Raw genomic sequence first — 24,907 nt, 5'->3', positions numbered from 1 at the left:
AGCCTTAAAGGACTGCTGAGGCCTTGAAACTCCTTAGATTCTCTTTTCCCAACAACATGGACTTATGCCAGCTGGGCTTTTGATAGGAGAGACGGAGCTGCTCTCACCTCCTGTCAGGTTTGCAGTGCAGTGCCAGCCACAGCAGCTCTGGCATGTTGCCCTCTGCCTGCTCTGGAGTGGAGGAGATGCCCATGGAAAATAACGCAACAAAGGGACCTCACAGCAAACATCATGCACAGGCTAGGGAACACCATCACTGGAGAAAAGGACAGGTCTGACCTTCTCTCTGACATAATAAGGGCACCTTTGTGAAACTGGGCTTGGAAGTCTGAAAAACCCTCCCATGCTCTGGCAGGTAACCCAGAGTTACGAGTGGGAGAAGTAGCCATCTGCTGCTAAGAGCATCTCCCAGGAAGTGGGAGACCAAGTTCCAGTTCTGCTGTTGCCCAGACCCAGAGGAGTGCCCTGACTAGCCAGCTGGGGAATATTGTCTGAGAAGAGCACCTCCAGTTTCCTCCTGAACTGCTGAAGTAGGTCCACAGTGCAGGCAGACACAGCAGTCACAAAGGGAAGGAGGTTCAGTTAGTTAGCTGTCACAACAGAGCTTCGGACACTGAGGCTCCCTGGTGAAAACATCCTTAAGATATACCTTGAAAGCTTTAGCAGTATTCTCGCTTCACTTGCCAGAGCTAAGCATTGTGCACTTAACTCACATAAACATTATATGCATTTTGCCCCAAATGCCTGTGAAGATTCGCCTCCTCAAGCAGAGCAGGGTGTACCAAACCCATAAAGGTACATGGAAAAGAAGTCTGGCGATTGCTGCTAGTGCCAGTACTACTGTCAAAGGATGCAGTAGGCTTCAGTAGCTGGAGCCCATGTTCTTACACTGAAAAAACAAACGTCCATACAGTGCTTAGGTCTCTGACTTGGTCCAGTATTGGGATCGCGATCTGCACAGCATAGCAATATGAGACTAACAATTGCCTGAAGGCTGTAAGCTCTGGCACTGCCTCACATCCCTGTAGCACTGATACAATGCAAGCTCCACTTAACAGTCAATGGAAAATGGGAATGGTCAACAGGATAAGTAAAACTCAAGGGGAATGCCCTGAGAATCTTTTCTATTTTCAGGCGAGTTGCAGTCTTCTGAATTTCCTTAATCGCTCTTCCACCATGCCGCATCTTTAGGCAAGTCAGAGACTAGACCTAGGGGAATTATGTTGTTTGGCTATAACCAATGGATACGGCTGATTATTTCCACTGCCTGGTGTACTTGCTTCCTGACAGCCAAACAAAACTCAGGCTGTAGCATCATGCAAAGCTGCACCGATTGGTACAACCACAGCAGCTTTTGATGAGGTACTCCCTACTCCTCACCTGGTTCTGTAACTCAGCTAATCGACAACTGCAGCGAGCGTGAGACTCCTCCTGTGAAGAAAACACAAGGATTTTTTTTAGTCTACAGTCTGGTCAGGGCCATGGTCTACATTGAACTTCTGTTAGATCTATATTGGGGGGCTGCTGTCACTGGGATTTGCCATTGTTCCTCCATATGGCCAGAGCCTCCTCCCACCATGCGTTCTCACCTGTCTAGAAGCAGGCATCTTGTGCTGGTCAGACTCAGAAAATCCACATGCACCTGGCAGTGACCGACCACCATAATCTCTTTTCAGTCTCCTCCGTTCACGTTCCACCTGCACATTGGATAGGAGAAAGGGTCACAGCCATCAAAAGGACGTCTGGACATCATGGCAAGGAGATGTCTGCTCAGAGACCGTTAATTGCACCAGAGAATGTTGGGGGCAAAAAGCACTGCATGTAGACTATGGAAGAGAAAGAGCAAGAGGAAACAGTTCCTGACACGAGACAGTCAAATGTGTGTGTATAGGGACACTGGGGCAAGAAGGGTGGTACCAGAGTGAACATGCATTTGTGAAGGCAATGGGGTGCCAGAAGAAAGAGAAAATATAAAAGCACGTGTCCACAGGGGAAGGTGGGAGAGGGATGGAAAGAAGCGGAGGACTCCAAAGTGCAGTGTATGTTGTGTTACAGAGGACCATAACAGAGGTTTTGCAGAGACAGTGAAACCCTGTTTTACCTGCTCAAGAGTCCTTCTGAGCTCATCATTGAGTTGCTTCAGCTCAGTCTTCTCCTGTTCCAGCCTTGCAACTGTTTGCTGCAGACATTCCAGCCGCTGTGACAGGAGTCTCTTCTCTGAGAGCCATGATAGCTGCTCCCCTTCTGCAATAGCCTGTTGGGTATTCAGAGAGGACATGATGTGAGCTGGTACCACATAAAGGTTAGGAGGGCCAGAATCAACATCAGGGAGAGCAACTAGACACTAGACTCAAGAATGGATGGTACTAAAGTCCCTTCTTCTCCCGGTCCACAGGCCAAAACAGCACACACTTTTCCTAGGGGGTCTCCTCCAGATCACCTTGAGAAATGGAGTTTTTTTGTTCTGGACATGCTTCCTGCTAGTTTTGTTCAGTCCGCCCATTCAGGTTTTGGGAGAGACTGGAAACATTAAATTTCCTTTTCAGCCACTTAATGGTTTTACAAAGGTCTCAGTATTTCCAGCTCCCTCTCTCAGCCATTTCTTGTCCATCATGAAGACTTGCACATTTACATGGTCCTCTTACGGAAGCTATCCCTAGGGATGACCATCTTTGGTCATACTCTTTGGCCTTCACTGTACTTCTATCCTATCTAAAAGTTCTACTCTCTGTCCTCAGACAACCAAACCATATGCAAGATATCAGTCAAGCAGGTATTTCTGCAGTGACAAAATACTACGGGTTTGCTCTCTATTCCCTTTACCTGTTACATCATCGTTACAGAACTGCTCTTTGAAAAAAATCCCACGATCAGTCAAGCCCCTTGCATTGCTTTGAACCTAGTCAAGAGCCACCTACCCTCATGTGGGTTTCTTGATGAACTGCTCCTTGAAGCAATCTCTGACAGCATCTATAAATGTAGTCTTGATATCAGCAGCACTGTACCAATCTATATAGATGCAACTGCATTACCTGATCTAATGCTGTTGTATACCTGATCTATATGGATGCGGCTGAAATCTCCCCCTGTTGTTTTCATGTTTCCTGCCCTTGTCACTTCTCTGCTTCCCATCAACAGATCACAATACCTGTCGGCATCCTGATCAAGCTGGCAGTAATATTTCTTAAGTAATGTATAAATGTGTAATGCATAAATATAGTATTTTATTAGTAGCGGGTTTTATTACATTAATGTAGTGCCTAAAAGTACTGGCAGAGACCCAGGCAAGTCTGTAGCACAGGTTGTTGCAGCTGCTCCACTGGCAGTAGCCAGGTCAGACCACCTTCAGAAATCCACAGAGATTTGCCTTCATGCTTTCTGCACTGCAGCACGAGCACACCCAATGCACGATGAAGCCCTTAACCTGATCAGGCAATGGCACAAATTCCGTTCTTTTTAATGTACCAGAAAAACCTGTACCTTGGAAATTGACACCTCTGAAAGCATCCTCTAAGCGGCATCAGCGTAGCTGCTGTTCAGTCATCATTATAAAATTCTACCAAGTTTAGTACACTAGTCAAATGTCAAATCCTAACCACAACAGGTTGGCTAAGCCCACCTACGTAGGAGAGAGCCAATTACCCACTCCCAACTTTTGGACTTGATCTAACAGCAAGCTCTGCAGCTCTTTCAGTAGTTCTGGGCTTGCCAGCTCTAGCAGGTGAATGGTCTCTGGCCAGAGCTGTATAGGCAGGCAAGCCTGCTGGCTGCATTCATGGCTTCTTTGGCCAAGCAGGTCATGTTGTTACAGGACTATGTATTCCCCTGTCTTTATGGGAAACATCTTTAGAATCCTTTATAGATATTTTAGTTGACTGATGATCAATCACAGTGCCTACCTGAAGATGAAAGCGGTCCTTGTCCCTCTCTGAAACCATACTTTGCAGGATGGCTATTTCTTCCCTCAGAGTCCCATTGGCCATTTCACTCTTGGTAAGAGCAAGACTGAGTGCTTGTGCCTTCCCTTTCCATTCAATTTCTCTGCTTTCATTCTGCTTCAAAACAGCAATCACATGTTCCAGTTCTTCCCCCTTTGCTTTCCTCTCATCTTCCAGTTGTTGGGCTAGCTCCTTCTGCCTTTTCAAGAGATGGTCTCTCTCCTGGAGAACTTTCCTCTTTGCTGCTTCCTCTTCTTCCCACTTTTGGAGCTTCTGGATTTGTTTCTTTAGGGTCTCCCCTTCACCTTTCCATTGTAAAGCTGATGTCAACTGTTTCAGGACTTCACTCTGCCTCCTAAGCTCTTGCTCTCTCCCTGTCAGAGTCTCCTCTAAATACCTGACTCTGTCTCTCTGATACCTGGTCTCTTCACCCTTCTTTGTCAGGGTCTGCTGAACGTGCTGGAGATCTTCCCGAAGAGCTCTTATTTCCTCTTCTAACTCTTTTTGCTCACCTTGAGCCTTGGCCTCTCGATCCCTCTCAGGCAAGGCTTCCTCCAGAAGCTTCTCTTGCTCTCTGTGGTGCCTGACCTCTTCATTTGTTTCAGTTAGCCTAAGCTGGAGATTCTGCAAGACCTTCAGTTCTTCTTCTTGGTGATGAAGTTTTTGTGTAAGAGCTTCATTGTCTTCATCTCTCTTCCTCACCACTTCCTCAAGCAGATTCACTTGCTTCTGGCATGATGTTAGTGCTACCTTCATGCTTTCTTCACGAAGCTGGAACATGTTAATTTGCTCTGTCTGCCTGAGGAACTCTAAATGGTTCTTCTTCGCTATTTGGCTCATTTTGTCTAGATCCTGCTGTAAATTCTTGGCTTGCTTGCCTTCTAATTCCTTCTGCTCTTGAAGGTGCTGCACATGCTCTTGCAAAGACGCTATCTCTTGATCTCTAGTTTCTAGAGAAGATTCAGCACATTCTAGTTTTTGCAGTATGGCTTTAGTCTGCATCGCTGCCTCCTCCTTTTGCTGTTGAAGCTTAGAGATAGCCTCCTCCAGAACCTCTATCTTTTCTTCTCTTTCTTTCAGAGTCAGTTTTGTTGCTTGAAGATTTGCTTGCTCAGCTTCATGGTTTTCCTCCTCTTCCTTGCATGACTCACATTGATTTCTAAGGGATAAAATTTCTTGCTCTTGTTCCTTTAGTGCCACTTGAAGATGCTGCAAAATTTCCTTCTGCTGATTGGAGTCCTGTTCTTGTTTTTGGAAGGTCTCAATCACTTCCCTCTGAGATCCAATCACGAGATCCTTTTCTTCCAGTATTGCCTTAGTGTATTCTAAGTCTCTATGTAAGACATTCATCTGTTCTTCTGTTTTTTCCTCATAGCTCCTCATTTGTTGCTTTTGGATGTCTATGAGTCTGTCCTTTTCTTTTAAGGTTACTAAGGTCTGCTCCAGTTGGTCACGGACAATACTTAACTGCCTTTCCATGACTTCTTCAACTTCCTGAATTTGCTTTTGTTGTGAATCAAACTCTTGATCTTTTTTAGATAAAGAAAGTGTCATCTTTTCTACTTTACCATGAAGCTCTTGCAGGTGCCCATCTTGCTGTTCCTTGTACTGCTGCAAGTATCTTAACTGACCCCTTTGAGAATCACACTCACTCTCTCTGTCCTTGAGAATTGCTCTCAGGTGTTCAAGACTTGCATGCAGAGATTTCACCTCTTCTCTCTCCTTTTCTAGTTCTTGGATCTGCTGAGTCAGTGACATAAGCTCTATGTTTTTCTCCTTCAAGTTTCCTTTCATACGATCAAGATCCACAAGTAGATTTCTCACTTGTGATGCAGCATGTTGTTCTAGAACCATTATTTTCCCCTCCTGGAATTTGATCTCCTGGTCCCTCTCCTCCAGGTCTTTGCTCATCCTGCCAACAGCAGTCCTCTGCATGTCTCGCTGCTTCTCCAGCTCCGCTATCTGTTCCTGCTGGGATTTGATCTCCTGGTCTTTCTCTTCCAGGTCTTTGCTCATCCTGCCAACAGCAGTCCTCTGCATGTCCCGCTGCTTCTCCAGCTCCGCTATCTGTTCCTGCTGGGATTTGATCTCCTGGTCCCTCTCCTCCAGGTCTTTGCTCATCTTGCCAACAGCAGTCCTCTGCATGTCTCGCTGCTTCTCCAGCTCCGCTATCTGTTCCTGCTGGGATTTGATCTCCTGGTCCCTCTCCTCCAGGTCTTTGCTCATCCTGCCAACAGCAGTCCTCTGCATGTCCCGCTGCTTCTCCAGCTCCGCTATCTGTTCCTGCTGGGATTTGATCTCCTGGTCCCTCTCCTCCAGGTCTTTGCTCATCTTGCCAACAGCAGTCCTCTGCATATCCCGCTGCTTCTCCAGCTCCGCTATCTGTTCCTGCTGGGATTTGATCTCCTGGTCTCTCTCCTCCAGGTCTTTGCTCATCTTGCCAACAGCAGTCCTCTGCATGTCTCGCTGCTTCTCCAGCTCCGCTATCTGTTCCTGCTGGGATTTGATCTCCTGGTCCCTCTCCTCCAGGTCTTTGCTCATCCTGCCAACAGCAGTCCCCTGCATGTCCCGCTGCTTCTCCAGCTCCGCTATCTGTTCCTGCTGGGATCTGATCTCCTGGTCTTTCTCTTCCAGGTCTTTATTCATTTTGCTTAGAGCAATCCCTTGTTCTTCTTGCTGCTTCTCCAGTTCCTGTATGTGTTCTTGCTGGGATTCTGTCTCCTGTTTCTTCTCTGTTAGGTCCTTAATAGCCTGATTGAGAGTAGTTTTATGCATTTCTTTCTGCTTTTCCAGCGTTCTTATCTGTTCCTGGTACAACTTCATTTCTCCCTCCCTCTCTGACAGGATAGCAGTCATGAGAGTCAGATTCTCCTGCAAAGCGTCTCCCTCTGCTGCCACTTTCTGTAGCATCTGGATTTTCTCCCACTGTGTTTCCAATTCCTCATTTTTAATTTTTAAGATAGACAACGTAGTTTGGAGTTCTTGTTCAAGGGAGTGATTCATATCTGTTGCTGTATTTGCTCGTGTTTCAGAGGCTGTGACTGATTCCTGCAGAATTTTTATCTCCCACACCAGTTCTTCTTTAAGTGCTTGCAGTCTGTCCCGTTCATGCTGCAAAATAAGAGGAAAAAATTCAATAATTCCACCAATATGTGTTTGGTTTTCATACTAGATTTGAACTCCTGGTCCAGTGGCAGTCAAGGCCTGAAGTCTGAGCTTTTAGTAGAAAATTTGAGCTATTTAGTTGTTTTCCCTGTTCAATATAAATTTTCTACTGTCACTCAAAAAAGATTTGAGAACCGTACTGTATTTATCAAACTCCATCCATAACAGATTCCAGAGTCACTGTAAATGGAAAAGTGGAAAAATACTGATCATAGAATCATTTAGGTTGGAAAAGACCTTTAAGATCATCAAATCCAACTGACTTGCATGATTACCTCCCCGATTCTAGCACTGTGCCAGCTTGTGACAATTTTCAGTCTCCTCCTGACCCCACATGGACCTGCTGTATTTACCACACCCTTTGCCAAGGCATTCAACAAGTCTGCTCTGCTCTAACATCTCCTGTCATTTGCTTGCAGCATGGCTCTTACTACCTTCATCAGATGGGCTCTTGTTCATGTCTTGGAAAACAGTGAATGACCACTTTCCCCTTCCTCCCTGCCTCTCAGGCTGTTGTAGACATCTCCTGTGACACTCTTTAGGTTGTGTCTTTCCCAGCTTACTCAGCCAGTCCTGTCTTTTTGCTGTTCTCTGAACCTCTTCTAGCTCTAGTGTGTTCTTTTGAGGAGGAGCTGCCAGAGCTGCAGCCAGGATTTAAAAGTCCAGACTAAGCATGATTTACACAGTGGCATGATGATGTTCTCTCTTTTATGAAGAGAGGACACTTCATTTACCTTTTCTTTTTGTTTGGACCTCTACTGTGTAGAATTTTCATAGTACCATCCTCTAGAACCCCACTGTCTCCTCTTGAAGGAGTAATGGTGAAATCACAGTCTGTCATTCTGTTTTTGAAATGAGGACTAGTTTTTCTCTTGCAGACATACATATTTACCTGGATTGGCACTTTTCTCAAATTGCTCTGTTTTCTCCCCACTGTCTGCTCTCAGATGGGCAATTTTGAACAGCTTTCTATTATTAGCAAACTATCTTCTCACCCCTTTTTCCAGATCCAGATATTTAGAAATCTAAACATGAATTTGAACACAAATAATTGCCCAATTATTTGTGTGCCACATAAATAACGTTTGAAAATTATTTTAAAGCTTCAATGGCACAAATCTTCAGAATTGGGGAAAATAAACATCCTGAATCATAACTGAGTTTTATGACTACTGCATCTTTTCCTACTTATTCAGAAGAACGCAGTTGGAAAAGCTAAACAAAAAAACAACCACTGGTATAAACAATATCCTTCTGCTCTTGCAGTGGTCCGTGGTCTCTCCACATAGTCTGTGATATGCGTCATCTTGACGATCTCACCTTTCTTGACTGTTTTCTCCTACCCAAGGTGATGGATGACCCTGCTAATTCAGCTACATGGCCTGGCAGGAAAGCAAAAGTCTGGCAAACAAGGAATGATGAGTGGAAGGAAGGGGAAAGTGAGGGAAACTTGGTCAGCATTTGCATACTCTATCTTCTCAGATTTGGACTGAATCTGTACAATACCACCCATAATCAGTTCTCCACTGGAAACAGTTGCTCCTTAGAATTATAAAAGAAGGCCCAAAAACATGTAAGGAACGGCCCTTGATGGCATCTGCCAGCCTCACCAGGACATCCTTTCTCTGCCTCTCAGTGCTCTCGAGTTTCTTTTCCAAAGACACCACCTCTTGATGTAGAGTTGTAGCCTCCTCTTTTAAAGCAGCGGCCTCTTCCTGCAGGGCAGCTTGTAGAGAGTTCTTCTTGCATTCTGCCACTTGTGTCTCTGCAGCAGTAAAGGTGAAGGAAAAGGTGAAAAGCAAAGAAAAACTAATCTGATTTGCATCCTACAGAGAAAAAAATACTTTTCTTATCTGCCTGTCTGTGTTTTCAAGGCATTAAGTCCACAAGGACTTTCAAAGCAGACATAAATAAACTTTCAGGCAGAGAAAAAAAGAATGAAAGTGACAAGATTTAGAATAATATGAAAATGTGCTTGCTTTTCAGCCTGTTGAAAGGCCAGGGCTAAGGGCATGGCAGCACATCATCCACAGTGTTAGAAGCAGGTAGAACTGACATCGATGAAACAAGGACAGAGACAGTAGCTGAGAGTCAGGTCTAGTGTCCTAAAGGAAAAGTGAAGACTGACAATGACGCAGTTAATTGACCAGGAAGACAAAGAGACATTAGAGAAAAAACAGATGTCAGTGTTGTTCTTGAAGATGCACTTTAGTATTTGTCCATAAGAATGCTAGAGGAAGACATCGCGCACTGGCAGAAAAAGAAGGAAATGTTCAGTGATACTAGAACAACAGTAAGGCCAGAATAATTTAGCATCACACCAGTACCGAGATCTGAAGCCAAGAAGGACTACAGATAGACAGGGACTAAAACTAAACTAATAGACTAAACTAATAGACAGGAACTAAAGAGGAAAAGAACTGACTAGTGCGACAAGGAGGATGTGTCCAACGGCAGAATTGAAGTATATGAGCTGTTACCACATGTAACATATGTAATAAAAACTACAGATGTTCCAGAAAAAGTGGTGATCTAAGGCCTGGAAAAGTCTCCTGTAAAAAGTCTGAAAAACAATTAGCAGTTCCATCTTGGAGAGAGAACATGAAGAAATACTGCACAGGTAAAGGCATCATATCAGCAGGCAACAGTCTGTGGAGGAGGCAATAAGCAATGCCCACACTTCCACGTTCCTGCAGTCTGAGACAAGAAAAACAAGACAGTGAGATGAAAAAGCAATTCTGATGTGTAGAGTGGGAAAACATATGACAGAGAAAGGAGCAGGGATGCCTGTCCAGCTATGATAAAGAGAGGCCAAGAAGCCCTGGAGGCTCTGGGATGGCCTGGAGATTAGAGGAAGAGGTGGGTAGTTACATGTGAAAAACAGTTTATAGACAAACCCAATGTGAATGTGTCACCAAAGACGTAAGTAAGAAGTGGCTAGGGAAGCAGGAAACTGTTTGCTGTGGCTGTGAGCTCAGACCCCCAATCAGTATTGGCAAGAAAACAGGTAAGAAGGATGCAGAAACACTTAGTACCAGAGAACTAGGAAAAGCAGCTGAAGATGCAATAATATAGGACCTTAACGCTGAACTAATGCTCTGTGAATCTGCCGTGTAAGAGGAAAAGGAAGTCAATACAGACATGTTTTTTTGCAGATTGGTGCTTTTAAACAACATATGGAGAAGGATGCTGTGAGGCATCGAGCTACACCTACTTAGCAGTGACATGTGACTTGAAAGGCACCACCTCTGCACATTACAGCAGTAGCACAGCTGGGTGCACTGCCAGCCACTGGATCTTTCTCTATAAAAAGCTTTCTTTGGAAGTTCTACAGGTAAGTCTCATCTTGTTTTTCTCCTCTGCCCATCTCCAGGCACTGCACTTTTCCTCTGTGTGGTATCAGACATCCCCGCTGGTGGGACAGGATGGGGTCAGTGGATTGGAAAGGAGAAGCCATACCTTCCTGACTTTGAGCCATCTGTTTCTGCAGCTTTTGATTGTGGGTGCTGAAACGGTCCCTCCCAGCTTGCCACCTGCTCAGCTCCAGCTCTGAGTCTTGTATCTTCTTCCTCGCATCATTCTGGAAGAGGTAAGAAGAGAAGGATCACCTCACAGAGCCACTGCTGGCAGGAGACAAGAGGTACGAACACTAAGGCAGAAATAGCCAAGGTGGGAGGAGCAGCTGACAGTAATAGTAGATGTGATCATGATTCTCCTTTGTCCCCATGGCAGCAAGCCAACCTGGCCTAAATGAATTCACACCCATTCTGGCTTCAGCACTCTGCTTGTCAGTTCAGTTCAGCAAAGGGACAGGATTTCTGGGTGCACTAGACACACATTACCAGATCTTGTTGAGTCTGCATCAGGTGCTGACGCAGGTCTTGTAGGGCTGCTGCCACTCTGTCCACTGTGAGCTCTGCAGGGAGGTCCTTGGCCTGAGAAACAGTCAGGTCCCAGACTTGACCCTGTTCTGAAGAGAGAAGCCATTCTGTTTCAAGATTTAATTGAAGGGTCTCCAACAAACGCCTCCTCATATGTAGGAGAAGGTGGCAGTGTCTTTCACATTGTCCTAGAAGTTGTGTTAGTGAGATGCGTGTCACAGGCTAATGTTATTTTGAGGACCACTAATGTCAGTGCTGCCCCAGAGAAGAGCACACATGCCCTACGACCTGACATGACCTGGGCCCTATTTCATTTTGATGCCGGTCATTTCTCCACAAAGAAACATGGACCTGTCTCTCTGCAGGGATGTCAGGCTTCTAAGACTTCCCAAGGCTTGAGTCAGCCTAAACCAAAAGGACCGGATTACAAAGAACCACGCCTTCCTCCATCTGCTCTCCTGTATGTGCTCTACAGACTTGTTAACCCAGCCTCCCACACTCACCTGAACTCCAAGTGACTAAGTCTCTGCTGTCCCTGATCATGCGGTGGAGAGCCGAGTGCAGTTTGTCCAGCTGGGATCGGGCATCACAGTGGGCCCTGTTAGCCTGCTGATGCTCTGTGGCCAACGCCTTCGCTCTGTTCTCTGTGCTACAAAGCCTCAAACGCAGTTCAGACATCTCAGCCTCCAGCATGCGCAGAGAGTCCCTCAAGCACTGTTCATTTGCTCGGGACTCCTCCAGATCCTTCAGCAGCTGCTTCTCTCGAGCTGCCAAGCCAGCCTCCTTCTCCAGCACTACTTCTTGCAGTGACTCTATCTGTAACACAGATGCAGAGAGCCTCAGGGACAGTGCTGCTACTGAGGCAGCAGAGCTGGAAGTAGGGGGAGGAATGAAGGATAAACTACTACAAGAAAAAAACACACTGGAAACAGAAGGCACAAAGCCACGGATTCAAACTGCGCAAAATAAGCTAGAGACAGGTATCTGGGGGCTAAGAGGCCAAAGTTTCCTCACCCATAGGTGAATGGTTGAACTGTCAGGCTTTCATGCTTTCCAATCTCAGAAGCAAAGCTCTGTGCTTGTGTGTGTATATGAGAGGGTGAGAGTGGGCGGCTGGCAGCGTGAGGTAGCAGATCAAGCATCCCTGCATGGAGAATGGGGCTGCCAGGGATGCTTGGGGGTAAAAGTAAAGGGGAGACAATCAACAGCCTTTACAGGGCATCTCCAACATGCAGGTGAACTGGATGAGATGGAAGTGCCTTCCACAGACTGCAATAATCATTTCTATTTCACCAGACTGCTCAGTGCCTGGCAGAGGTAGAAACACCATCGGGGGACAACAATTACAACAGAGATACTGAGAAGCTCCAAAGGAGCCTTCTGTCTCTCCTCAGACAATTAATGCCATGAACCACGACAGAATACGGGGAACACAGGCAGATCATAGCTGATCCAGCCTTGACCTCAGTGTGCAAAGTCTCTGGGCAGAATACAGAAGGAATGCATGTTGTTGGGAGAGGAAACAAGTTGGGGCCTAAAAGCTGAAGGTGATTTTCTGTGTGTCCCTGGAGAAGAGCATGCTAGTGTATAGGTCACCTGGTTGTTGAGCTCTTGTATTTCTCTTCTGTGGTCCGAATGGAGCTGCTGGGCCTGGTGAACAGCTGAGAGAAGCCGAGACACCTCATTGTGCTGGGCAAAGCTGTTTTCTTCCAGGGTTCTGAGGCTCTTTTCCTTCTCTTCCAGAGACAAAGTCAGCCTGAAAGACAGAGCAAGCAACTCATTATTACACGGTATAACGTTTAATAAACTCTTAGTACTTCCACCACCCAGGGGAAAATTGCTTTATTTACTGAGATTTGTCTAAACAACTAGGCTGCTTGTTCAGCCCTAAGCCAGGTTGGCAGTCACACCCAAGCATTCGCCCACTGTGCTTTTTTCCACAGAAGAAAGGTGAATTACTGGCTAAATAACTTTTTTTTTTTTTTTTTGAGATGGGAATGTGAATATAAATGTAACAAAGTCTTGAAATGAAGACATGATGGAAAAGGAAAGGGTTTTTTTTTTTACTAATGAGACTCCAAGGGAGAGGTTTTGTCAATAATGAAGAGACATTTTCTTCCCCTAGCTTGTATGTCCTGGTAAGAACAGCAGCAACTGATGGCAAGGTGATCTCTGGGGAGTTTTGTAAGACTTGACAGCATCCATTTTACTTTCAGCTAGAGGAATGAAGGCCGATACCAGAAGTGGTAATGTAGGCTTGGAAGAAATACTCAGATCCTTACAGAAGATGGAGGATCCTGCACAGGGGAAGCAGGAGTGCACTGCCTTTTATTTCTCTTCTTCAATGAAGATACGCGTTGAAGACTGGCAGTGCTTTGACCAGGTGAAGTAGCCTACCTACCCTTTCTCTTCTTTCTTGTATTCCTTGGACAGTCAGCAACTTCTTTAACTGTTGAGGCTGGCAGGGACCCTGCTTTAGCCCCTCCAGAGACCTGTTGAGATTTTTTGAGGAAGGGGGAAACAGATGGCAGTAAGAAACATTCTTGTTTGTTGGGTGCTGCACAGGGGAATCTGACTTAGTTCAAAATCATCGTTTTAAGATGGCTTCTGCCAACCAAGGGTATCAGGATGGAACACTGATACAGATCCCAGATGTTTCAAATTTAGTGGACCCAAGGTGGAGCCGATGGATCTACCTAGCTCATTATATGGAGCTCATCCTGCCTCCCTTGGTGCGTTTCAGGTTTGAAACCCATGGAAGTTTCATTTAACAGTATCAACATGCCAACCTAACAAAAAACCACCTCCTTTTAAGGAAAGGACTACTCCAAAACCCATTGTCCTCAGAAAAACTGTAACTGAAAGATTAAAATAAAAGAAAATGAGACACAACATCAAGAGAATGAAACATATCTGCATGGACAGTTTAGAACTCTGCTTTTTAGGAAATACTGCCAAAGCCACTTGCATATGCAAAGATCAGGAAGAGGGAATCCACTAAACAGAATGAAGAGTCTCACAGGCTTTCATTTACCTGGCTTTTTCACTCTCTAGGACCTTCAATGAAGCCTGAAATTCTGTGTTGTGATGCTCCACTTCTTCCCATCGACTCCTTTCCCCCTCCAAGGACTGCAGACACGCTTGCAGCTCCTTGTTCTGATGTTCTACCTCTTCCCATTGACTCTTCTTCTCCTCTAAGATCTTCTGGAGGTGCATAACCTCCAGTGCCTTCTGCCTTGACAGTTCCTGTGCCTCGCTCACCTCTTGCTGAGCTTTGCGGCCAGTCACTTGCTGGGACTCTTCAGAGGCTGCTAGCTGAGATGTCAACTCTTCCACCTCAAGTAAAACATAACAAAACAGTCAAAGACTACAACTTGTCACTGCCAGATATATCATATCCTGTGAGCAAAGGGAAAGAACAAGTTCAAATTTCACCCTATCATGAGAGTACCACATTCACAATCGATACAGCCGACTTCTTTAAAAATCTAAGTGGGTCACCATGTTCACCTGAAAATCCACCTTAACAAAGAAGGTTAGTAGTAACAGGCCAGCAGAAATCCATTCTGATTTCTGGCAAACAGGCAAAGAGGCAAAAGGCCCACCTGTCCAGGGCAGCAGCTGAGATTCAGCTGATCAGTACGTCTCCCTCAGACCAGCTGAGATGGAGACCACAGTGTGATGGCAGCCAGAGGGACTACCCATCAGCCTGCTGCTCTGCTATGGAAAGGCAAGAAAGGGAGAGACCCCCTGTTTGATGACTGGAGTAGCTATTGCTGTTTCAGTCACCTGTTTTTGTAGAGCATCCCTCTGCTGAAGTAGGACACCCATTTCCTCTCCGATGGTTTTGATTTCTTCCTTGTGCCTCTTCTCCGCTGCCTGGATCTTACTGTGAGTTTCCTGCAGCTCTGCTTGCAGCATTTCTGTCATGTTCTGTAAACACAAACGGAGAGCAAGATATTGGGACCTACCATCAGTTTTAAGCATTTCCCTCTTTCTGTCTCAAAATCACATTCATTCAGACACTTCTTTCTGCTTTTCTACCCAGCTCTGCTTCCAGTGTAACTCTTCCTTCCTGTTGCTGATCTCTGGAGCTTGCCAGGCTCTGTGCTTTCAGAGCCTGCAGTAGTCCCTGTCGCCTCAAGTCACAGGACAATGTTTTATGTCCTTGTTACTGCCCTTCACTTTGTTACTTGGCACTCTCAGCCTCTTTCAGCTTATGTCCAATTGTCAACAGCCTGTTCTTTCCATCTACCCTACTAGTCAGACTTACCTGCCCATTCTCTTGCTGCTCTTTCACCTCCTGCCTGAGCTGCTCTAGCTGCTGGCAGGTGTCTCTTAGCTCTCTCTGCGTTTGGACTAGTGTCTCTAATAAAGCTTTCTTCTCACGCTCCTCTTCTAGCAGGACCTGCACAGAAGCAAAGAGAAGATGAGTTTAAACTTCCCATACAAAATTTGTGTGGCAAGACTCAAAGACTGATGGGCTCATACATTCTCAAAGCACTACGCTGCTGGTCTCTTGGTCACTATCTTTCCCCTTGGAGACACAGCTTCCTAAGTGAGACTGGCAGTATAAACTGCCAATCCATGGCCCATGGTCCATCCACAGTCCATCTGGGATTGAATCTCCAACAAACTCTCAGTCATCTAACAGGGAAATATGTGGCATTTCTCAAATGTCTCACCTTACTGGTGAGGGCACCCCTCACTTTCTGCTGTGTCCTGCTGGTCTTTCAATAGCGACTTTTTCACACAGTTAGCAGTAGAGAAAATGCAAGGCTGCTGGAGTGCTGAAACTAGCAGCTCCTTCATAAAACCAATCCATTCTAAGTGGGGTTTGGTGAAATATTCACTTCCGTATTAAGGTATTCAGTAGACTTTGGTAAAGTACTGACCTTACAGGGACACACTGTCATCTCTGAGTACTGCCCTGTCACTTCAATACCTGCAGACACAGTTGGGGATACTGCTGTCCTTAGGCAGTCTTCACAAAGAGGAATTTGGGTAGGACACAAGGAGGACTCTCAGTGTATGACAGGGTTGCTTTGGCATAGAAGATCTGGGCACAAAATAGCTTACCAAGAAGTGACTTAAAACACAGCCCAGAAGACACCCTGTTTTACTGCTCAGCAATATTTCAGAAGTCTTTTACATTTTTTTTTTCTGTCAACAATCCTGCCATGTCCCCCTGTTCCCCCCAAACAAAAATTCCATCCTCATGGTGATTCGTTCCAACAAACTCACTTGGGTCTTAAATGTAGTTAAAAGCTATAAGCAATCAGTACACATCAAAAGAGGACCGTTAAGAGAACTGTGAAGACACTCTGAGGTAAGTCTTAAAAAAAAAAAAAAAAACAACAAAAAACGAACACAATAGCAGCATGAAAATCTCAACTGAAAGGTGACGTTTCTGCCTGGCTTCCTACGAAAGATCTCATTCCTAGTCCCAAAGATAGCCTTGCACACCTTTCACCTCACCAAATTCAGTGTAGAGAACATGCAGGACTGCTCCACACAGCCTGATATCCAGCCACCTCCCACAGCTCTAGCTTTGCAAAAAACCGCACGAATTTTCCTTTCACGGTCCTTACCTGTTGCTTGGCATCTTCAACTCTGATTAGTTCCTCTTCTTGTTGAGCTTGCATGGTAGCAACTCTCTCCTTCATATCAAACAGCTTCTTCTCGTGCTCCCCTTCTCTCTCTGCCTTCTCTTTTTCCCATTGCTCCCGCATCTCCTGCAGCTCTGAATTGCGCCCTTCCCGCTCCCTTGCCTGGTGAGGGGAGAAGAGATTTCAAGACAAAGTCCCAGCCAAACTCCTCAAAAAAAAAAAGTGAAGCTTCATCCCTCCCACAAACCTCCACCTGAACAGTGCACAGTAGTGACTTTGTGCCCCCCATAAATCATCCTACCGAGGAACTTAAAAGGAGGGTCAGCAGGTGGAAGAAAAGGTGGTGTCACCTTCCCCTCCTCTGATGGCTGCCTGCTTCCTAGCACCTCACGCCTCAGGATTTCTTTCTATTTTCAAAGCTCAGCCCCCTTCAAACCAATAGAAAGGTGAAGATGGACTGCACGATGAGAAACAGGCCAGTACCCTGATGCCCTACTCACAAGGGAAGCCAACAACTGAAGTACCAGGAACAAGGGGCCTGTTCCATATGCCTCAAGCCCAAAGATAATACTTCTGTCAACTGCAAAAAGACAGAAAGAAAGGAACAAAGTTCTTGTGACTGCAGCTGGCAGCAAACGTTAGGAGTCTACTTCATGGTAGACAGGAGTCTGGGAAGAGCCTACCCCTTTGCTGCCATGCTTTGGCTGGGGACCACCCAACCTTCTGTTGAACTCGTCTTATGCCCACAGTGACTTTGTGGCTGCATTTATTGTCCCAGCATAGTCTTGTGGGTCTTCAGGTGCCTTCAAGTATAAGCCACTGCAACATGTGGCCTATGACAGATGACTGCTGCCATTTCACATGCTCAGGCTATTATTCTTCTAAAGCTAGCCCACAAAGCTTGCTTGAAGAATTCAGAAGCATATTGTTTCCTACCAGGTCTTGCAGAAGCTTGTTTATTTCCACTCCATGATCAGTTTCCTGAAGTTTCAGGGTATTGTTATACTGCTGTTCTGTTTGCATGAGCTGTTGCTTCATGTTTTCCCGTTCCTGCTTCATGAGAGCTCTCTCAGCTTCCAGCTCATGTTCAAGGCACTTCACTTCCCCTACAAACATGACAAATGGCAAGATTCAGTCTACACAAACAATGGTTCTGACTTTACTGAGCTTAAGCCATTTGAATTTCAGTGTAGGAGGGATCTGCCTCCAGTTCCTTCACTCCTCAGAAGCACTGCAGACAGAACTATTTTTATACCATCTTCTCTAGGCAGGGGATCACCAGAAACAAAGCACATGAGGCTCTCACCTTGTATTACCTCCTTGGCCTGTGTAACTGCATGAAGTTGGATTTCAAGCTGACTCTTGGTGATCTCCAGCTGAGATAAGCGCTGCTGAGCCTCAAACAGGCTAGATTCCAGGGTCTCCTTTAGTGACCTGCAAGTTGTGAATACAAAGAGAAATTAGTTTCTTTCCAGTAAGAAGGCATTCGAGAGCCTTACCTCTGAGTACAGAAAATGGGTTGCATGGAAACTTGTATACAAAAAATACATTTCTACCATTTAAAATAGTGATGCAGGCCTCTCTGAGGGAATGTCCAGGCTTTCCTTATGACCTATCGCAACACAGAACACCCAGCCGAATTTGATCTCAATGACCAAATCTTAAATTGCTGTCGTCTGATCTATGACACATGAGTAGCCGTGCCCATGAAGTCTGTGTCAGCAAGCAAAAACCCAGCCTATCTCAGCTGCACTTTCTAGTTGCTCTTCAGGGGGAAAGAGTAAGAGTATGTCCCTGGCTGACTCATGACTTTTTAACGCTGTTCATAGTGTAGGTATAGGCAGGTAATTTTCCAGACTCCCTATATTTAGAAGGGACTGAAGAAATATATCAGATAGTGTAGTAAAATCTTATGCTTGTAGCAGCATGAGTAAGAAATCAGAACTAGATTTTATTGAACAAAAACTATCAGAAAGGAGAGACATCTATGCTTCAGTTTAAATTGTTGGAAGTTCAAGAGAAAAACTCACTACCTTTAAGTTACTAAGTAATTTGGGCTACTGCCACTTGTCACTCTTTAAAAGGGAAGTTGTAGTACCACAGATGCAAACTGTTACATGCACAGACTTCAGCCAACTGCTGCATATGGCACACAAGATTTTGGAACGAGGAGCTGCAGCTACCTCCCTAAGCTAACACAGCACCAGCTGAGCCAGGCTCCTACAATACATGGCACTGCCTCACTAGTACAGGGACGCAGTCAGGATAACACCCTTCAGGGTAAAGGGGCACCTGAGTGGTGCAACAATAAAACCCGCAAAGAAGGATTTCACTACTCTGATGGACGATGGAAGATATATCTTCAAGAACAAGCACATATTTCTGATTATGCCAATCTCTGGCAGTCTGAAGTAAATATGCTCCATTTTAAGGATAAATAAAGTCAATCTCTAAAACAGAACAGAAATGATAAGAGTATAAAACTGTGACAGCAAAAAAAAAGGCTCTTGACAACAACATCTGGCAAGAATAGTTGCCGATTTTTCGTTATCTGTTGCCAAAGGTTCTTCATAACCAATTTATCTTACTAAAAAAATAATGTATCCCTTCTCAAAAAAAAAAAAAAGGAGCTGAACATTTAGTAACAGCCCAATAACTAACCAAACATAATTCAGCTGGATCAAATAAGAGATGCTAGAGCTCAGGTGAAGCAGCAGCTCTGAAAAAACACACTAAGCTGAAGTGGTGTTTATCAGCCTTGCTAACAACATACTCTGGAGTGATGAAGTGTAAAAGTCAAGCAGTGTGACAAACAACCTCTAAAACATCATTCATACAGTTATGCAAGTTCAGGAGTCTTCCAAAAAACTCCTAAGAGGAGGAAAAACTTTTTTTTTTTTGGTGGGGAAAAGCAGAACTTGTCCCATTTGAGCACACCTGATACAGCAGAAGCACTGAATCTTATTCCTTCCCCGTGTAACTTCTCTGTGACATCTGTCTCCAAACAGCATGCGGTAAGGAGTACAGGACCCAGACATCAATGATGGGCAACAATCCTCAAAGACTGGCAAGAATTCCAAAGAGGTTTCCCTGCTGCTGGTCTAACCAACTCTAGGTCCTGCACCATACTTAACAAGAGTTAGCTTAAAAACAGAAGGCCCTCAACATTTTCAGCATGAGCCACTAGCTTCACCTTAAATGGCAGTGTCCTACTCACAATGTCTGTATGCAACAGCCTTGAATTCTGAAGATCCCATGTCAAACTACTCAATAAGGAAAAGGTCTATGTTCAAATGCACAGAACAAGAAACCAACACCAGAAAGAAACTTCAGGTATCAATAAATGTCTGCATGGTTTAATTATTACTCAGTTCGGAGCCAAGCTGACTTGCTGACTTTACACAGTAATGTACAAGGGGGCATAAACATACTCCCAAGGCTCAGGAGAGCTTTGCTAGCTTTAGCTGTCAGAAAAATAACATTAAAATCACGGTATACTTCCCCCCTTCCCTTCAGGATTCTTCCATTTTCTGTCCATGAAAGCTGAAAACATCTGAAAAGCACACAAGATGCAATCCTTGTGTAATGATTACTACCTTTATAATTACAAACATTAAATAATCTAGACCACTAGTCCCGCCTAGGGTCTCCTCCCTGCCTTTACCTGGCCTCTGCCAGCTGCTCTGAAAGGCCATGTCTGTCCCGCTCCATGGCTGCCAGTCGCACCTCTAGGGCAGCCTTCTCATGCACCAGCAATTCCTTCTCTTTGGTCACCTTGGCCAGTGCGTGCCCTTGGCGAGAGGACTCCTGGCGCAACTGCTCCAGACCACTGCTAGCTGACTCTTGCTGGTGGTAAACCTGGAAGCAGGACAAAATGCAGTTAGAGTCCTTTCTCCGGAGTTCTGTGCAGAGCCAGCCAGTGCTACTTCCAAATGAGCTGGAGGAGAAGAAGCTCCTCTACTGTGGGCTGTAAGTTTAAGAACATCTGCTGTGTACCGCACTAATACCCTGGGCTGTCAAAAGGCACTGGCACTGTTAACTTGAGAGTGATATGTAAGGCCATACTGAGTTGTCTGGAACCAGACAGTTCCTTCACAAAAAAAAACAAGTACCCCAGACACTACGGTTTCATGCAAAAATACTGTGTCTTCCAGAACTGCCTTGCAAAGTAAAACTGTACCAGAATCTACTCCAGTGTTGGAAATTTTCAGGTAAGGTTGAGCAAAAGCAACTTTTCTGCTCAGTGAAGAAAATGAAAATACACATGGCTTCTCCTTCTAGGAAAAAAAATGATCAAAATATCACCTGCTTCAGTGAGTAAAGTAGTTGGATGAAACAAGGTGATGCATGGCAGTGTCACTTAGCGATTTATGAAAGTCTGGCTGAGGGGCCAGAGAGATGGTAGACGGTTTGTACAGTAGTTCATGTCCGCAATACTGTTTACTTGTCTTATTAGAAGTTCTCTAATATACCTCTCTGGTATTCAAGCTTGAGGATTAACAGTGACTTTTTCCACTATTTTCTTCAGTATAACACCTTTGCTGTGTATTTGCCAAACATGCCGCGTACTCCTAAACTAAGACTATCTAACAGAGAACAGACCATCAGAAACAAACAATTCTCTCAGTGTTATTCCATAATACCCAATATTATATATTATGAAACTGACAGTTAAATGGTGACAAACTCCCTAGTCTCCTTCAGTGACATGACTCTCCCAAGCTCTTTTTTTAGGGTACTGAAATAAGTTAGTCCAGAGTGAAGTCTTGTGTGATCACCTATTTCTCATCTTCTTCCTCAAAGCCTAAAGAGGCTCTAACAGTTCATAGAATCATAAAATCATTTAGGTTGGAAAAGACCTGTAAGATCATCAAGTCCAACTGTAAACCTAACACGGCCCATTCCACCACTAAACCATGTCCCCAAGTGCTATGTCTACATGCCTTAAATAACTCCAGGGATGGTGACTCAACCACCTCCCTCGGCAGCCTGTTCCAGTGTTTGACCACGCTTTCAGTGAAGAAGTATTTCCAAATATCCAATCTAAACCTCCACTGGCACAACTTGAGGCCATTTCCTTTTGTCCCATCACTTGTTATTTGGGAAAAGAGACCAACCCCCACCTTACTACACCCTCCTTTCAGTTAGTTGTAGGGAGCGATAAGGTCTCTCCTGAACCTCCTTTTCTCCAGGCTAAACACCTCCAGCTCGCCCAGCCACCCCCCATCAGCCTTGTGCCTCAGACCCTTCCCCAGCCCCGCTGCCCATCCCTGTACACGCTCCAGCCCCTCCATGTCCCTCCTGGAGCAAGGGGCCCAATCCTGCACACAGGGTTCCAGATGCGGCCGCACCAGTGTGAGCACAGGGGGACGGTCACTACCCTAGCCCTGCTGGCCACCCTGTTTCAGATAAAGCCAGGATGCTGTTGGCTCCTTGGCCACCTGGGCACACCGCTGGCTCACACTGAGCTGGCTGTCAACCAGCACCCTCAGGACCTTCTCCTCCAGGAAGTTTTCAAGCCACAAAGTTGTATGTACATCTTAAAATACAACTTCAACAATTTCAGGATGTCATCCCCATTCTTAGCAACATGAGACAGCAAACATTGACTTGCAGCTTTGTCCTGCTCAGACAAATGGAGTTTTGAAAGCTGCAGACTTCACAACAAAAAGCATAAATAGAAACATGCAGCCCTGTTTTTTGCCTTAGAAAAAGCTATAGCTTGTTTCTTCTGCCACATTTTGAGAGCAGTAGCCCCACTCAGATTCATGGACAACACAATCATCTCTTTGCAACTTATCAAAAGCCAAAAAACAGGCCAACACAGACAGGTGGATTAGAAGAATCTGTGGAAGCAGAGAACAAATGCAGAGAATTGCAGAAAAGCTTTGCAAGCCATCAACATGTTTCCAAAAAGAAGTAAACAAAGCCTTCTGACCTGCAGTGCTCCCAAGGGTCGCCTTGACAAAAACACTGCAGAATCTAACAGATCCAGCTTCACTGAGCCAAGCAGCCAAATGCTCACCCAAAAGCACCAGGTTTTTGGTCTCACCTGACTGAGTTTCTCTTGGGTTTCTTCCTTCTCCTCTGCCAGTATTGTCAGCTGTACCTGCAGCCCCTCCTGTTGCTCCTCTGCTTTCTTCAGCAGCTGCTCCAGGCGGGCTTTCTCTGCGCAGAGCTCTTCATTTGTTCTCTTACACAAGTTCAGCTTCTCCTGGTCAGAGATCTTTGCTCTCTCCATCTCGCCCACTTTACCTGACAGAACTTCGTTCTCTTGCTCCAGCTACAATCACAGAAGCACAGAGGAAATAAAATACAGTAAGATTTACTCGGCAGGAGGTTTGGCTTGGACAGAAAACGGAGGAACATTTCCATATTCACTCGGTCATGCTGTCTGAAGGCAAGAAGTCTGAGAAGCAACAGCAGCAGCTGGAGACAAACACCTGGCAAGATCTTTGGCAACTCTGCTCACCTGCAGCACAAGTGTGTTCAGTTGCACTTTATCCAATGCAAGAGCTTCATTGATACTGCTCATGTTCCCTGTTGCGACACGTAGCTCAGCTATTTCAGCACTCAGCTTATTCTGAGCCCCTGTCAACTCTGCGACTGACTGCTCTGCCTGAAGAGACAGACGAACAACATGACAACAAAGGCAGGACAATCTCTGAACTCAGGCAGCAGCTCCACATCACCCATGTGCCTCTGACATGCTCCCAGTTCAGCACTCTCAGTAAGCACACAGGGACTAACTATCCCAGAGCCTGTGTGGTCTGATTACAATTTTTCAAGAAAGAGAACAACATTGTCCCTTTCTTCTACTGACAGAAACAGCATCTGTGGTGGTCTTCCTATCACAGCTGCCTCTCCCACAAGTGCTGCCCAGGAATAAGGTGACCATACCTTCTCCAGTGCCATGGTAAGCTCATGTTTCTCTTGCTTCAGCAGATCCCTCTGAAGGTGCAATTCCTCCAGTGTCTCTCTCGCAACTACCAACTCATTCTGTAATAAGGAATATTTCTCTTCAAGGACAGCCAAGTCCTTCATTCTATAAGAATGGGAAAAGACAAACAAATGTTAACGTAAAAACATTCTCATTTCCAAAACCTAGAGTACATACTATGTTCCAGATATGGCAGTTTGAACGATTTCTACCACTTTCTATTTACACCTAAAGAACACTGGCATTTCCTGACTAGAGATGCTTCACTCTCTCATTGATGTAGGTGAAACATTTGTCATGGAGGAAGTAAAACAAGCTTCCAGGAATCACAAAACACCTCCAGAAAGTTCAGGTACACTCAACTTAGCAGCTTTCTCCCTGTTAGTTTTCTCTCTCCTTTTTGATACACCGGATATAAGTCTTTCCAAAGTTCTTCTTCGGGTAAGACAGACTCTTTCAGACCAGATTAATACTCCCACAATTACTCCTGCCTTCAGCAGTGAAATGATGAAAGAGCCTGCATTCTATCTGGGGAGGAGACGTATGACTTTCCAATCCAACAGTCATAGGATCACAGGATGATTCAGGCTGGCAGGGACCACAGGAGCCCTGTAGCCCAATCTTCAGCTCAAAGCAGCTGGGGTCAGCTATGGGAGCAGTCCAAGTTGCTCAAGGCTCTATCCAGTTGGGTCTTCCAAATTTTCAGGGATGGAATCTGCACAACGTCTCTGAGGAATCTGTTCTGCTGCATGACTGCCTTCATTGTTCAATTCTCTGTTCTGCTTAAATCTAGTCTGAACCTCTCCTGTTTCAGTTTATGCCTGTCATCAACTATTCTGGTCAGGTTTGGCATGACTTTTTTAGAGTCATAAAGGAAGTACAAGGAGGCAGCTATGCTGCATGTCAGGAGGTAGCCAGACCTGCCCACATGCTCCCTTCACCCTTCCATGCTACAAATGGCAAGCATGCAAAATTCCTCTTATATAGTGGGCCTCCCGAAGTCCAGCAATGCCCACCCTTGCCCAGAAAAAGCTTTAACGCTCACAGGAGCTCCTGGTCACTACGTGCTCTCTCCATCATCTGTTGCTGCTCTGCCATTTCCCCCTGGGCTGAATCTTCCTTCAACTGCAGTTCGGTGTTACTTTGTCGCAGACGCGAGGCTTCTCGCTCTGTCACTTCAAGCTGTTGCTGTAGGTCTTCCCTGGTCTTCTCGAGGTTTGCACAGTCACTGCAGAGACAAGGCTCAGTTACAAGAATGAAGAGGCTTGAACATAGATCCCATTTTCATCATTCCAAGATGGAGTTGTGGGGAATACAGTGACAAAGAACTTGCACCTCCCTTCACAAGGTAATTGAAGAGGGGAAGAGAAAGTA

At 45.3% G+C, this 24,907-nt stretch overlaps 1 protein-coding gene across 6 annotated transcripts in view; it reads right to left on the bottom strand.

Moving 5' to 3' along the window:
* CEP250 (centrosomal protein 250) overlaps window positions 1–24,907 on the bottom strand; it is a 36,897-nt gene that overhangs the window by 3,889 nt on the left and 8,101 nt on the right. For 4 of the 6 annotated variants that reach the window (XM_055813498.1, XM_055813499.1, XM_055813500.1 and 1 more), the window contains exons 11-30: window positions 24,579–24,761; window positions 23,494–23,638; window positions 23,066–23,212; window positions 22,646–22,876; window positions 20,258–20,451; window positions 17,900–18,027; window positions 17,530–17,699; window positions 16,576–16,755; window positions 15,258–15,392; window positions 14,774–14,917; window positions 14,019–14,320; window positions 12,581–12,740; window positions 11,488–11,800; window positions 10,946–11,073; window positions 10,563–10,683; window positions 8,714–8,868; window positions 3,900–7,049; window positions 2,102–2,254; window positions 1,590–1,697; window positions 1,381–1,431 (exon numbers count right to left, since the gene is read on the bottom strand). In XM_055813498.1, coding sequence (XP_055669473.1) covers window positions 1,381–1,431; window positions 1,590–1,697; window positions 2,102–2,254; window positions 3,900–7,049; window positions 8,714–8,868; window positions 10,563–10,683; window positions 10,946–11,073; window positions 11,488–11,800; window positions 12,581–12,740; window positions 14,019–14,320; window positions 14,774–14,917; window positions 15,258–15,392; window positions 16,576–16,755; window positions 17,530–17,699; window positions 17,900–18,027; window positions 20,258–20,451; window positions 22,646–22,876; window positions 23,066–23,212; window positions 23,494–23,638; window positions 24,579–24,761 — 6,298 coding nt within the window. The remainder of the gene's footprint in view (window positions 1–1,380; window positions 1,432–1,589; window positions 1,698–2,101; window positions 2,255–3,899; window positions 7,050–8,713; window positions 8,869–10,562; window positions 10,684–10,945; window positions 11,074–11,487; window positions 11,801–12,580; window positions 12,741–14,018; window positions 14,321–14,773; window positions 14,918–15,257; window positions 15,393–16,575; window positions 16,756–17,529; window positions 17,700–17,899; window positions 18,028–20,257; window positions 20,452–22,645; window positions 22,877–23,065; window positions 23,213–23,493; window positions 23,639–24,578; window positions 24,762–24,907) is intronic. The other 2 variants (XM_055813503.1, XM_055813502.1) reach the window with 2 other exon arrangements.

The sequence above is a fragment of the Falco peregrinus genome, chromosome 9, assembly GCF_023634155.1.
Source record: "Falco peregrinus isolate bFalPer1 chromosome 9, bFalPer1.pri, whole genome shotgun sequence".
Taxonomy (NCBI): domain Eukaryota; kingdom Metazoa; phylum Chordata; class Aves; order Falconiformes; family Falconidae; genus Falco; species Falco peregrinus.
This window is presented reverse-complemented; position numbering and strand designations above follow the sequence as displayed.